Source organism: Petromyzon marinus, chromosome 16, assembly GCF_048934315.1.
Source record: "Petromyzon marinus isolate PM22_M1 ecotype Great Lakes invasive population chromosome 16, UKy_Petmar_22M1.pri1.0, whole genome shotgun sequence".
Taxonomy (NCBI): Eukaryota; Metazoa; Chordata; class Hyperoartia; order Petromyzontiformes; family Petromyzontidae; genus Petromyzon; species Petromyzon marinus.
The window spans coordinates 15114267-15126925 of NC_133682.1; the positions used below are offsets into that span (position 1 = coordinate 15114267).

At 47.3% G+C, this 12659-nt stretch overlaps 1 protein-coding gene across 1 annotated transcript in view; it reads right to left on the bottom strand.

Moving 5' to 3' along the window:
- Positions 1 to 2454: 2454 nt before the first annotated feature.
- The window catches only part of FBXO10 (F-box protein 10), a 31909-nt gene continuing 21704 nt past the window's right edge, over positions 2455 to 12659 (bottom strand). The window contains exons 11-14 of the mRNA XM_032955090.2: positions 9283 to 9579; positions 8095 to 8405; positions 6746 to 6930; positions 2455 to 6429 (exon numbers count right to left, since the gene is read on the bottom strand). Coding sequence (XP_032810981.1) covers positions 6258 to 6429; positions 6746 to 6930; positions 8095 to 8405; positions 9283 to 9579 — 965 coding nt within the window. The 3' untranslated portion in view covers positions 2455 to 6257. The remainder of the gene's footprint in view (positions 6430 to 6745; positions 6931 to 8094; positions 8406 to 9282; positions 9580 to 12659) is intronic.

Here is a 12659-nt window from a genome sequence, read left to right on the forward strand (position 1 = left end):
CTGCCGCTCATTGACCGTCTGGCACAGCATGGTGGACAAGGAACGATTTAAGCGCTCAACCATACCGTCCATCTGAGGATGCTACACATACACCCAGCCATCAAATTCACCACGGAGATAGAAAAGGATGGCAAGTTACCATTCTTGGATGTTTTAATTGCAAAGTGACCTGATTGCTCAATGGGACACTGTCTACGGGAAAGCCACCCATACGGATGCCTACCTAAAACATGACTCCCACAACCATCCATCCCCGAAGAATTCCCTCATCAAAACCTTATACCATAGAGCTCGTATTTCCGACAATCACCACCTAGCCAGTGAACTGGAGCACGTACACCAAGCCCTCAAGAAGAATGGATATTCAGACTACACAATCCGTAAAGCTATGACCCCAACCGTTGGGAAAGAACCATCTGAGGACCCGATCAAAACCATCACCTTTCCATACATAGTAGGGGTCACCAAAAAGATTTCCAAAATCATGAACAAACACAAGATCCAGGTACGATTGAAAACAGTACATACAATCGTGATGTGATCCCATCTGTGAAGGATGTGATCCCTGACATGCAATACCCTGGTGTCTACAAACTAAGCTGTGTCTGAGGCAACAGTTACATTGGGGAAACTAAGCGACATGTCTCGGACCGTGTTCGTGAACATAAGGCAGATCTGAAACACGGTAGGACCAATACCTCAGCCGTGGCTGATCATTATTTTAACGTGGTGGGCACACTCGAAATTGATTTTTCCAAGACGAAGGTACTCTGCAAACCGACTGGCTATCAACAAAGATTCCTTCATGTAGCCATCCAGATATATAAACACAGACACAATTTCAACCGAGAAGATGGGTACAAACTGAGCAATCATTGAAAGGACGTTATTAACCAGTTTAGGTCATAACTGGCCGTGATGTTCCCTTCCTACCTACAGCAGTTATTTTCGACTCTCTGAGTTACATTCACTAACAGCCACCGTTAGCTGTGTTAGTAAATGGCGGCTTGCCATTCTTTTCCACCTCCATGTGGCGATGGCTCTTTCCTCGCTCTCTCCGAGCTTACATTTACAAGCGTCTCTAAACCTCTGTAAACAGCTCTTTGATTGGTGTAGACCTACTGCCGGTTTCGGAGACCTCTCCTACATTAACATTAGCTGCCCCGCCCATCTCTAAACCTTTATAAGCAGCCTGCCTCAGCAGCTTTCCCCTTCTTTGTTCACCTGATGACGATTGCTTGTGTTGCGATCGAAACGTCGTGATATTATTTTTTCTATCTACCGTGGCTTTACCTAAAGACCCAAAGAATATACCCTACGTATATATACACACATTTTTTTGTTTAAACCTAACATTGTTAGCTTTTCCACGCAAATATTTCATAACATAACTTCACCTCCCTAACCTAGCCTTCCACCGCACAAGTGTGCAATCGCAGATCACTAATAAGGCTGCAGGGAGTAGCAAGAGACCTAACTTTCTAGTGTGGAAACAGAAGTCTGCCTGCATGAAATTGATCATGGAAATGAACAGCAAGTGTTGGAGTCGAGGCATCCCAAGGTCAGTTCAATGACAGCTCGGGCCATCGTAGAGATCTCTGGATAAAGGTAATCCATGTATTATTAACCTGAAGATCAGAATACGATCGTGTTTTATAAACTGCAAGAGGCCAAGCCTGGGAACATTTTCACGAGGACCCAATGGCAATTTAAGTCACTGTGAAAGTCCAGCATTAAGTCAATCAAGTGTCCCAACAATCTAACTTGTCCCGAATGGGTAGCAGTAATGTCACATTTAATAGCATGAAAATGATCCCCATAGAACCCATGCTCACTTTGCACAAGATGGTACTCAGTTTAACAACCTCCAGCGCCCTAACACGTGCTACGTATGTGTAGTGTAATAGCGCCGGCTGGTGCCCAGTAGCGGCTACTGCGGTGGACAAACAGTACACACGACGGTGAGCAGATACACGGTGTGTGTGTCGGAAGGGCGGAGGAACTAGGGCAAGGGTCACGGAAGACCCCATCTGGAAGCCCCTGGAACCTGCTAGTGGGTTCGAGAAGGGAGCTGACAGCGGGAGCTCAGGGCTGCCGGTTCTGTGAGTGGACTCGTCTCGTTGTCACCGTCTTCGTCGCTGCCGTCTTCGCTAGATATTGCGCAGCCAGACAGTTGTTGGCTGTCTCGGTCAGCGCCATCAGTGTTACACGGTCAGGGTTGTGTTTTGGCTCGGCCAGACGACCAGTGAGAGTGCGAGGACGAACCTGTGAAGTGTGAAGTTAATAAAGAAGGTGCCTCCTGGAAACCCTGGTCTCCGAATCACTGACACTATATATTGTATGCATGTTGAACTTCTTCCGCACCACACATAGTCAACCGTGATGATCGGAGATGCGGGGTAAGGACAATAAACTCGACACAAAGCAGTGTAGGATGTTTTTACGGTTACAATATTTCACGAGGCGGAATGTAAAAATGTTTTATTTCTTGCCCAATTGTGCCACAAACAGCACACTTAAAAAATGCATGTTTAACGTGTTGCCATTTATAAAACTGAGTCGATGTACCCACGATCCTCCCAAATACCATCCTAAACATGAAGTTAAACAGTGCAACTGTTTTAATATTTGTTGCTTGCGACGGCAGTCAAGTGGAGTTCATAAAACGCCGCTTTAATATCGGCTGTAAAGCGGAGAGCGAGCTCGGGTTGTGTTTGTAACGCACGTAAAGTGGGAGTCGTCGATTGTAGCGTCGTCAATTTCTCTGGAATTAAAAAAAACAAATTCTGGCAGTGGTGTGCTAGGATTAAAAGTATGATTTTAAATTAGGAAAATATATGAAAGCTACGTTACCTAATTCTTCATGCTTTTTTTTTAGAATGTCTATTTGTGTCAGCTTCAGCGGGCTTGACATTCTTATTCACACATTTGGCCTTCGACACGCTCCAGACCAGCGAGTCCTGATCGCCTCCTTAGCTCCCTGGTAGACGATCGAAGGTCGGCAGCCGCACAACGCCAGTTCCTTCCGCTAACACGGCTGTGCTGGGGCCGCACGCGCCGTGGAGAACACCCACAATCACCCGGGGGGGCCCAGACGAGTTGCCCCAAAGAGACGTCCTGTTTTACCTTTGCCAATATTATTCTGTTTATGATGGTTTAATTTATCCAGGAAAACATACTTTACACTCTTAAAACAGATTTCACCCGGAAGTCGCAAAGTGCTGTTACAGGGCTAAAAACTGAATTAAATGATTCATTAAACTAAATAAAACCGAAATAGCACGCAGACTCGTGATAGCAGCACTCCACCAAGTAAAATAAAACAAACGGCATGTGGGATTTAAACAAGCCGAGACTGAGCCGAGCGATTATCTGGTGGAAGGAATTCCACCAGATTTTGTAATTTTCTCTGCAATTTCCGACCATTTCCGCCCCCAGCCTGGGTTGGACACCTGTGAAGCACAGCTTGCAGCTCCATCGGGTACTTCCAGCGGAGACGAGAATGTCTGCAAGCAGTGCCAGGTTATCCTCGTAGCAAAAGCAGCATAATGCTACGGGCCCCGCACTTTCAAGAGCCCCGCGCTAAATGCTTTCAAGCTATCAATTCCGTTTCAGTGATTCTGCACTTGCTCTATTACTATAGTACTATTCTGGGTGTTTACGGTTAGCGATTTGTTGTATCTGGCTGTATAGCAAATGAAAAAATACAATTACTTTACTACACATGTAAAAAAATTGTTTTAATATTTACGTGTTTTTTTTAGGGCCCCTTTAATAACATACTACAGGCCCTGCATTAGCTTAATCCGGCACTGTGTACAAGACGACACCTTCGGAGGCTAAGCCACACGTAAGGGCACCAAACAGAACTCTGGGTCACCGCCAAGAAATCTACAACACTGGCAAAGGGCGGTCGGGGGAAACTCCGTGGCCCTCTCCAGGAGAGGGGGTGGGAGCTGCCACACAACTCAAATTGCCATGTGCTGAACTGTGATCAAGACTTCACCACTACCGAGTGTGTTGACGGCCGCTGTGATTAACCGAGTGCCACGTGAGTAAGAAAGGCCAAAAGGGTGGGTTGAGTGGAATCGCATCCTTAGGTATTTCTTGGTACACAACAATAAATGCATTTTGTATTGTGATTTGCTGAAAACGTAATGTTATGCAACTATTGCAATACAGACACAAGAGTTAATTCTATGTTGCAACGTGTCAACATTTGCAACATGACGATTGATTCAATCAAATCGATTCTTATACTCACATTACATGTGTATCACACCTGATTGCAATTTATGTAAATTATATACAAATTATACATTTATTTTACCTTCAAGGTAACGGAGTAAACAAAACTGTACAAAGGAGATGCAACAAGAAATTAAATGGTAACAATTATTTAAAAAATAAAATAACCCGATTATTTAAAAAAATCTGAATCTCAAATATGACCAATCACCTGCGGGGAGAATCGCTTTCCGGGTAAGGTTACAATCAGAGGCACTGCTTACGCTAGCTAACACCATCACGTACAGAAGCTGTTACAAATGGACAGTGTGCAACTACAGTGAGGGAAAAAAGTATTTGATCCCCTGCTGATTTTGGACGTTTGCCCACTGACAAAGAAATGATCAGTCTATAATTTTAATGGTGGGTTTATTTGAAGTGAGAGACAGAATAACAACAAAAAAATCCAGAAAAACGCATGTCAAAAATGTTATAAATTGATTTGCATTTTAATGAGGGAAATAAGTATTTGACCCCTCTGCAAAACATGACTTAGTACTTGGTGGCAAAACCCCTGTTGACAATCACAGAGGTCAGACGTTTCTTGTAGTTGGCCACCAGGTTTGCACACATCTCAGGAGGAATTTTGTCCCACTCATCTTTGCAGATCTACTCCAAGTCATTAAGGTTTCGAGGCTGACGTTTGGCAACTCGAACCTTCAGCTCCCTCCACAGATTTTCTATGGGATTAAGGTCTGGAGACTGGCTAGGCCACTCCAAGACCTTAATGTGCTTCTTCTTGAGCCACTCCTTTGTTGCCTTGGCCGTGTGTTTTGGGTCATTATCATGCTGGAATACCCATCCACGACCCATTTTCAATGCCCTGGCTGAGGGAAGGAGATTCTCACCCAAGATTTGACGGTACATGGCCCCGTCCATCGTCCCTTTGATGCGGTGAAGTTGTCCTGTCCCATTAGCAGACAAACACCCCCAAAGCATAATGTTTCCACCTCCATGTTTGACGGTGGGGATGGTGTTCTTGGGGTCATAGGCAGAATTCCTCCTCCTCCAAACACAGCGAGTTGAGTTGATGCCAAAGAGCTCCATTTTGGTCTCATCTGAACACAACACTTTCACCCAGTTGTCCTCTGAATTATTCAGATGTTCATTGGCAAACTTCAGACGGGCATGTATATGTGCTTTCTTGAGCAGGGGGACCTTGCGGGCGCTGCAGGACTTCAGTCCTTCACGGCGTAGTGTGTTACCAATTGTTTTCTTGGTGACTATGGTCCCAGCTACCTGGAGATTATTGACATGATCCTCCCGTGTAGTTCTGGGCTGATTCCTCACCGTTCTCATGATCATTGCAACTCCACGAGGTGAGATCTTGCATGGAGCCCCAGGCCGAGGGAGATTGACAGTTCTTTAGTGTTTCTTCCATTTGCGAATAATCGCACCAACTGTTGTCACCTTCTCACCAAGCTGCTTGGCAATGGTCTTGTAGCCCATTCCAGCCTTGTGTAGGTCTACAATCTTGTCCCTGACATCCTTGGAGAGCTCTTTGGTATTGGCCATGGTGGAGAGTTTGGAATCTGATTGCTTTTGTGGACAGGTGTCTTTTATACAGGTAACAAGCTGAGATTAGGAGCACTCCCTTTAAGAGTGTGCTCCTAATCTCAGCTCGTTACCTGTATAAAAGACACCTGGGAGCCAGAAATCTTTCAATTGAGAAGGGGTCAAATACTTATTTCCCTCATTAAAATGCTAATCAATTTATACCATTTTTGACAAGCGTTTTTCTGGATTTTTGTGTTGTTATTCTGTCTCTCGCTGTTCAAATAAACCTACCATTAAAATTATAGACTGACCATTTCTTTGTCAGTGGGCAAATGTACAAAATCAGCAGGAGATCAAATACTTTTTTCCCTCACTGTATGTGACCAGCACAGAGAACATCGGAGCGGGACCTTCGTCGGCGTACGCCCCTGGGCACACGTGTGGCACCGCACGGGGCGGCGTGGGGGGGGGTGCTACAGCAGGGTGCACACGCTGCTGCCTCCTCGAGAGCAGCCCTGGCTCACGCCGCCGCCCAGCCGGGTCACCATGGACACGGAGCGGGGGCCACCGGGCCGCTTCGAGGAGAGGGCGTGAGGCCGCGGTGAAGGCTCCTCCAGGCGGCCCCAGCGAGAGGCCGGCTCGCACCTACACGGGGGGGGCACACACGGGGGGGGGGGGGCACACACGCGGAGGACAGCAACGCGATGTGGATCAACGCGGCGTCTAAAAGTCAAGACGCTCAACAGAAACCGTGGGCTTGAGCCTGGATTTACACTGTGGCGGGGAGTCAGACAGCACAGGTGGGAGGGTTCACTGGACCCATGAAGCTTGCTAATAAAATACAAGTCAGGGTGCTAAACTGAGATTGCTGTGGTCTGACGTGCGAGGCGTCTCCGAGCAAGCAGGCGGATTCATTCATTGCGGGGATCTTGTCTTGAGACGCGTGCGTGCGAGCACTCACCCTGGCGCAGGGAAAGGCACCATTTCATTGCCCTGGATGAGCACGTCGCCCGCGCTGCTCAGCTCGATGTGCAGCGCCTCGTACCCCGTGCTCTGGAAGAGGAGGTTGGCCTGGATGGTCCCGCGCGTGCGTTCGAACACCGCCATCGCATAGCGGTGAAGGGACAGCACGCGGTTCTTTAGCACCTGCGAAAGACAGCATCCAGAGAGCGCGGCCCAAAGGGATGTATTGCATGTGACGTTTCAATAACTTGTGTTTGCCTTTCATTGTCCAGTGCAGGGGTTGGCAACGTTTGCAAGAAGAAGAACCATTTTCTTTTTTACCAAAATAGTTGAAGAGCTGCATGCCACGCAGAGCCGCTTGCACGCAAACACAGCAGCAGGTGTACAGATGACAAATTCTGACTTAAATAAACTAAGTAGGCGATGGAATAAACAAAATAGGTTATGGAATCAACTGCGTCTTTAGTTTTTTCCCCCCTTTAGTTATGCTTTAACAATACAGTTTGTTGTAAAATCTGTAGTCACCAAGACATTCCATAGTGAGCCATTCCCTGCCACATTTAATACATTATTTCTACGTTCACTTATGTTTAAGATTTTACTTTTTTTTTTTTACCGCCGGCTGCCCGCAAGAGAGCAGCCAAAGAGCCGCATGCGGCTCCAGCTTGCCGACCCCTGGCCCAGTGCAATGAATCACGGAGGGCACCTCCTCCTGCTGCTGCTCGACGTGGTGTAGCACGCGAGTCAGAGGGGACTCCTCGTGCGTGCTTCATTGCTCATCTCGGTTGGTTTCTTCATGGCCCTGAGACAAGTTGTCAAACTTTCACATCCCCGCGTGGTGAGCAGAGGATGAGTAACCACAACGTGGCTCACATTTTACTAACATCAGAAGGATGATGATTTCCATCACAGATAAAATAGTTAAAAATCTTAAAGCTCTCATTCCACAAGACCTAAATAGAATATTTTACTAAAATAATACTCAGTTGTTTTTGTTTCTAAACCACACTGCACTGCATTAGTTTTAGCGACAGGATGGCAGAGTGGTAACATTTGCGCCTCGATTCCTGGCTCAGGCACCTTGCTATCAGCTTGTATGTTCTTCCCCTGTTCTGCATGGATCTCCGCTGGATTCACCAGCTTCCTCAGAATAAACACTTGCAATGTAACTGGCATCGGCCAAACATCCCGACGCCGAAATTTACTCAATCGGCATTACACATAGCGACAACTCTTCATGCTGCAAACACTTGGCAGGAATCTGCCGACTCTCAAAAACGTGGCGTGACTGGATAAACAATGTCCATAACACGTAAGTCCATGGCAAGACTGCGTGCGACCGCCCACCAGCATGCGTGCATCCTGGGCCAGGCGCAGGCCACACCCACGACTGGTCACGACGTCGTTCTCGATGAGGCTTCCCTCGCCGCACGACTCGATGCCGTGCCCGGTGTTGTGGTAGACGCCGTTGCCCTGCAGCTCCACCTTGCAGCCGGGCCGCACGCTGACGCCCCCGCGGCCGTTCCAGCTCACGTTGTTGCTGGCGATGCGTGCCAGCGCCGTGCTCTTATGCACGGCCACGCCGCACTCCTCGTTGCAGTGCAACGCGTTCCAGGCGACCGTCAGCGACTCGCTGCTCTTCACGAACACCCCTGCCCCTGCAGGCGACGCAGCGTTGTCAACATTTTACAACGTTTGACGAGCACATAGGCTTGGCAGAGCGCGTGCAATGACAATTAGTCCGTCGCGATACAAAAAAATGTTATTTCATATTTCAAAGCAGTCATTGTATCTTTGAATGTAAATGTGATATCAACCAAAGGTCGTGTTTAGTATTCTTTAATTTATTTCTGACACAATCTGAAAATATATCACTTGGGAGAGGTTGGTGGAAGCTGATTTTGTGCAAGGCTGAGAGAATGGAGGTGGAATACGAGATGTAGTCCTCCACGTTCTATCAGCATTGTCAACATACACAACCATCACATCACTCGGCCTCCCTCCACCCACACTCAACAGTCATCGGGTGCAGGATGTTTCAACGAAGGGACGTGGCCTTCAAGGTGCCATGTACCGACGAGCCACACACAATCGTGCAACGCATGGCAGCTTCGGCTTACCCTACAAAAACCCAAAATGTATTCAAATCTTGCCTTTTGCATTTACTCCTGAATTCCACAATATATAAAAATTCCCCGCACCTCCGATTAGCACGGTTGGCTACGTACGACCCAAAAGAAGTTCAACATACATACATGCATACAGGCAGGGCCGGATTAAGGCACGGGGCTTTAGGGGCTGCAGCCCAGGGGGCCTCCACCAGCTGGAGGGCCTCCAGAGATGAAGTGAAAAGTTATTTCATTTGTGAATTCTGAATTGTATTTGTTGTCAGCCTTGTAAAAATAAATTGTATTGTCTTTAACTTTGTTTTCCTTTTGAAAGTATTCCTGGGGGCATCACAGTACCTGTAGCCCAGGGGCCTACAACATCTTAATCTGGCCCTGCATACAGTACATACGTAGAGTTATAAAGCACCTGCGTTGTAGAGCATGTTGTTGTACTCCAGGATGGTGGTGGTGATGGCTGCGTGGCCACCGCGCCGCTCCGCCTCCTCCAGCGGGTCGCCGTCCCCTTCCCAGCTCAGCAGCTCCGCGTCGTCGCCATGCGGGCCCTCCCCTTCGGCGCGGTACAGCGCCTGGCCGCCATGCGCCTCCACGGGACCTTCCTTGCGGCAGAAGACGGCGGCCCCGTGCAGGCCGTTGTGCGCGATCACGTTCCCCAGAACGTGGGGTGTGCCCGACGCCATGATCCACACTCCACAGCCCTTGTTTTCTGCAGCATAGCGACGCACGCTGGTAAATTGAACACGTAGTAGCAGGCTTTCGCGACCAATATTATCCATGCTGAAGTGAGTTTTTTATGGGTTAGATCTCGTGAATATGTAGTGAGTCCAACCGAGTCGCAGATGTTATCTTAGGATTCACACTATTTATTTACACAACGGTACGTAACATAACACAATCTACACTAGGGTCTCGAACGTCCATCTAACCACGCAGAACTAGACACGGTTCACTATCCCGGTCCGGACCGCAAGCTGGGTCCCGGACCGTGTGGCTAGAGGCTTCTTTTCCAATGACGTGGATCTTCTTGACACCAGCACACGAAAAACCTCGAGCTCCTCACGGGGCCCCCGTTATATCGGCCTGGGCTGGGGCTGGCTCCGCCCCTCTCCCCGCCCACCTTCTAGATCTCTCCAGCTCTTTCCCGAAGGCTCCCGAGAGCTCTTTTATACCACGTGACCGCCCCGCGGCCCCCGTCCACCGGTGCCCCCCCCCCCCCTCCAACATCATCTGGTCACGTGTCAGCAGGTCAACCAGCGTATCATGCCCCAACGTAACCCTGGCTGGCTGACTCTCCCTCTCGCTCCCTCACCGGGAGCCCGCACCGCACACTGTACGTGGTGCTTCCGTGCTCACCAGCGCTCACCAAATCCCTGCTAGGGCTGGTACTACGCCCAGTAACCCGGGCTGCCCATAATGACAATACATTACCCGCCGTGGCTTCGCAAGCCCCGGCACCACACAGTGACATTCACAGTCACTACAAATACATAGACGCGTCATTAAACCCGCCACCACCCGACACAGCCAATTAGTGAGTTTTGTCACGTAAACAAAACGTGCCAATTAGTTACTACTTCAGCACACCGGTGCGTTGGAGGGTAAACCCACAACATTCATGGGTGTGACAAATAAGAGAGGCAATAAGAATGAGAAGATATACGAGTTAGACATTGGGACGTGAGATGGAAAATAAAAATGCGTAAAACAATACAATTAAGACAAAACAAAGAGAAAAATGCAAACAAGACGGACAGCAAATGGGACACAATACGAGACACAAGTATGGACTCTGCAACAACCGTCTCACTTGTGAAGTTTTATCGAGTGAGTACCTTTCCAAATACAGTAAAACCTTGGATTGATTTGATAAACGAGCGAGGTCTTGCAATACGAGTAGTACGTATACGCTTTGTCTGCCGAGCGTCACGTGATCACAACTGATATACGAGTGCTTTGGATTACAAACACGTTTCCGGAACGAATTATGCTCGCAATCCAAGGTTTTACTGAATGTGCAAACTGCATATAAATTCACTTTGCCAATCGTTCGTTCCCCTTGCTTTCACAATTTACCCAAATGTTTACAATGCCCTGAGATACGGTCGCATTTACGCTCTTTATAAAGTCATATTACTTCTGTAAACATCATCTCAAGCTTTTCTGTACAGCCTGTCCACATTTTATGTCACCGTAATGTTTAATGGACAATAAATTTGAGCTTGATTGGGTGCTTTCGTGACTGCAGGAATTACTCTTTGGTTTTTTCGGTAAAGTCACGTAGAAATAATAAAAAATAAAATTATATAATAGCATACGACGTTTCGATTGCAACACAAGCAATCATCATCAGGTACAGAAGAGCTAAATTTAAGAGAGGAAACACATCACACAGGGGGCAGTCGCAGCCCCCTGTGTGACAACTCGTGCCCTCTACCCGCACCGTCCTTTGATACGTGCTCTCTTCATGCTAATTTGTGTCCCATTGTCTCTGAGTCCCAGCCCCACCGTCTCTGTCTATTTAAGGCCTCGGCACAGAGATGCGGCTTTACTTCTTCACTGTGTGCCAGTCTCTCCCCATATGTCTCTTTACGGTCTGTGTTCCATCACTCTCTTAAATTTCACACTTAACTTACAATTTAGCAATCTTTGAAATAGCGGAATCTACCAGACCATGCGTTAATTGTGTTTTAACCGACCGTCTGTGTTGCTTTATATAGTTTCCAAATTTTGCTAAACCCTGTTTGATTTAGTGTGCTCCGTCTCTCTCTCTGTGTCCCCTGGTGTGTCTGTGTTAATTCCCTCTACTTAGGGTCTGTATATATATCTGCGGTTATGTGTTTCCTCTCTCTCTTAAATTTAGCTCTTCTGTACCTGATGATGATTGCTTGTGTTGCAATCGAGACGTCGTATGCTATTATATAATTTTATTTTTTATTATTTCTACGTGACTTTACCGAAAAAACCAAAGAGTAAGAAATTTGAGGTTTCAGAGTTTCACGTCCGCAAACGGTTCACCATTATGTCCAAACACTGGTTGTAGTTCTGTTCTTAATCAAATGGCAGGCTCCTGGCTTGTGCATGTCAATAAACGTAAAAGTATCCCCATACTAAAATAGGTTGGGCAGGGCTTATGACCTTTGTTGGCATACGTTCCAGCCCTGTCAATGTAAGTGGTGGGCTGCTGAATTTCAAAGGAAAAATTGTCGTCATTTTATTTTTCCCAACATTTAACTAAAGCGGAATGATTCGTTTTGAAAAGCCAGGTGTGTGGTAAAAAGGTTTCCAAATCTGTGTCCTATTGCTTAAATTGGAAGGGCACCATACTTGTTTGACAGGGTCAGCCTGCCAGCTGGTGGAGAAGTAATACTACACTCCTAGAACCTGACGGGGTTCGGAATGCTTCACTATTTTTACCATCTAATTGCAGTTCTTTCTCCAGCTCTTTAATGTTCTAAACCTGTCACACATATTTCATATTAACTTTCTTCTGCTGCCGTCTCTCGACGATTATGCTTGTTTTCATATTGGCAACCAAATACTAAATGCAGTGCCACTCTCCGCCCTACAAAAGCCATGACTTGTCACCACTTAGTTATTCACTGTTTGTCTCATGGGTTTGGCCTTCCACAAAGCTCATGGCCCACCCTAAACCGCATCCACTGCACAAACCATAGCAGATGTGGATAACTGACGCACAAATGGAAAATGAAATACTTTCTAGTGTGCGACTGTGGTCATCCAGAACAGGATGACCGTAACAATGTATGACGGCGTAATGCCCGATGC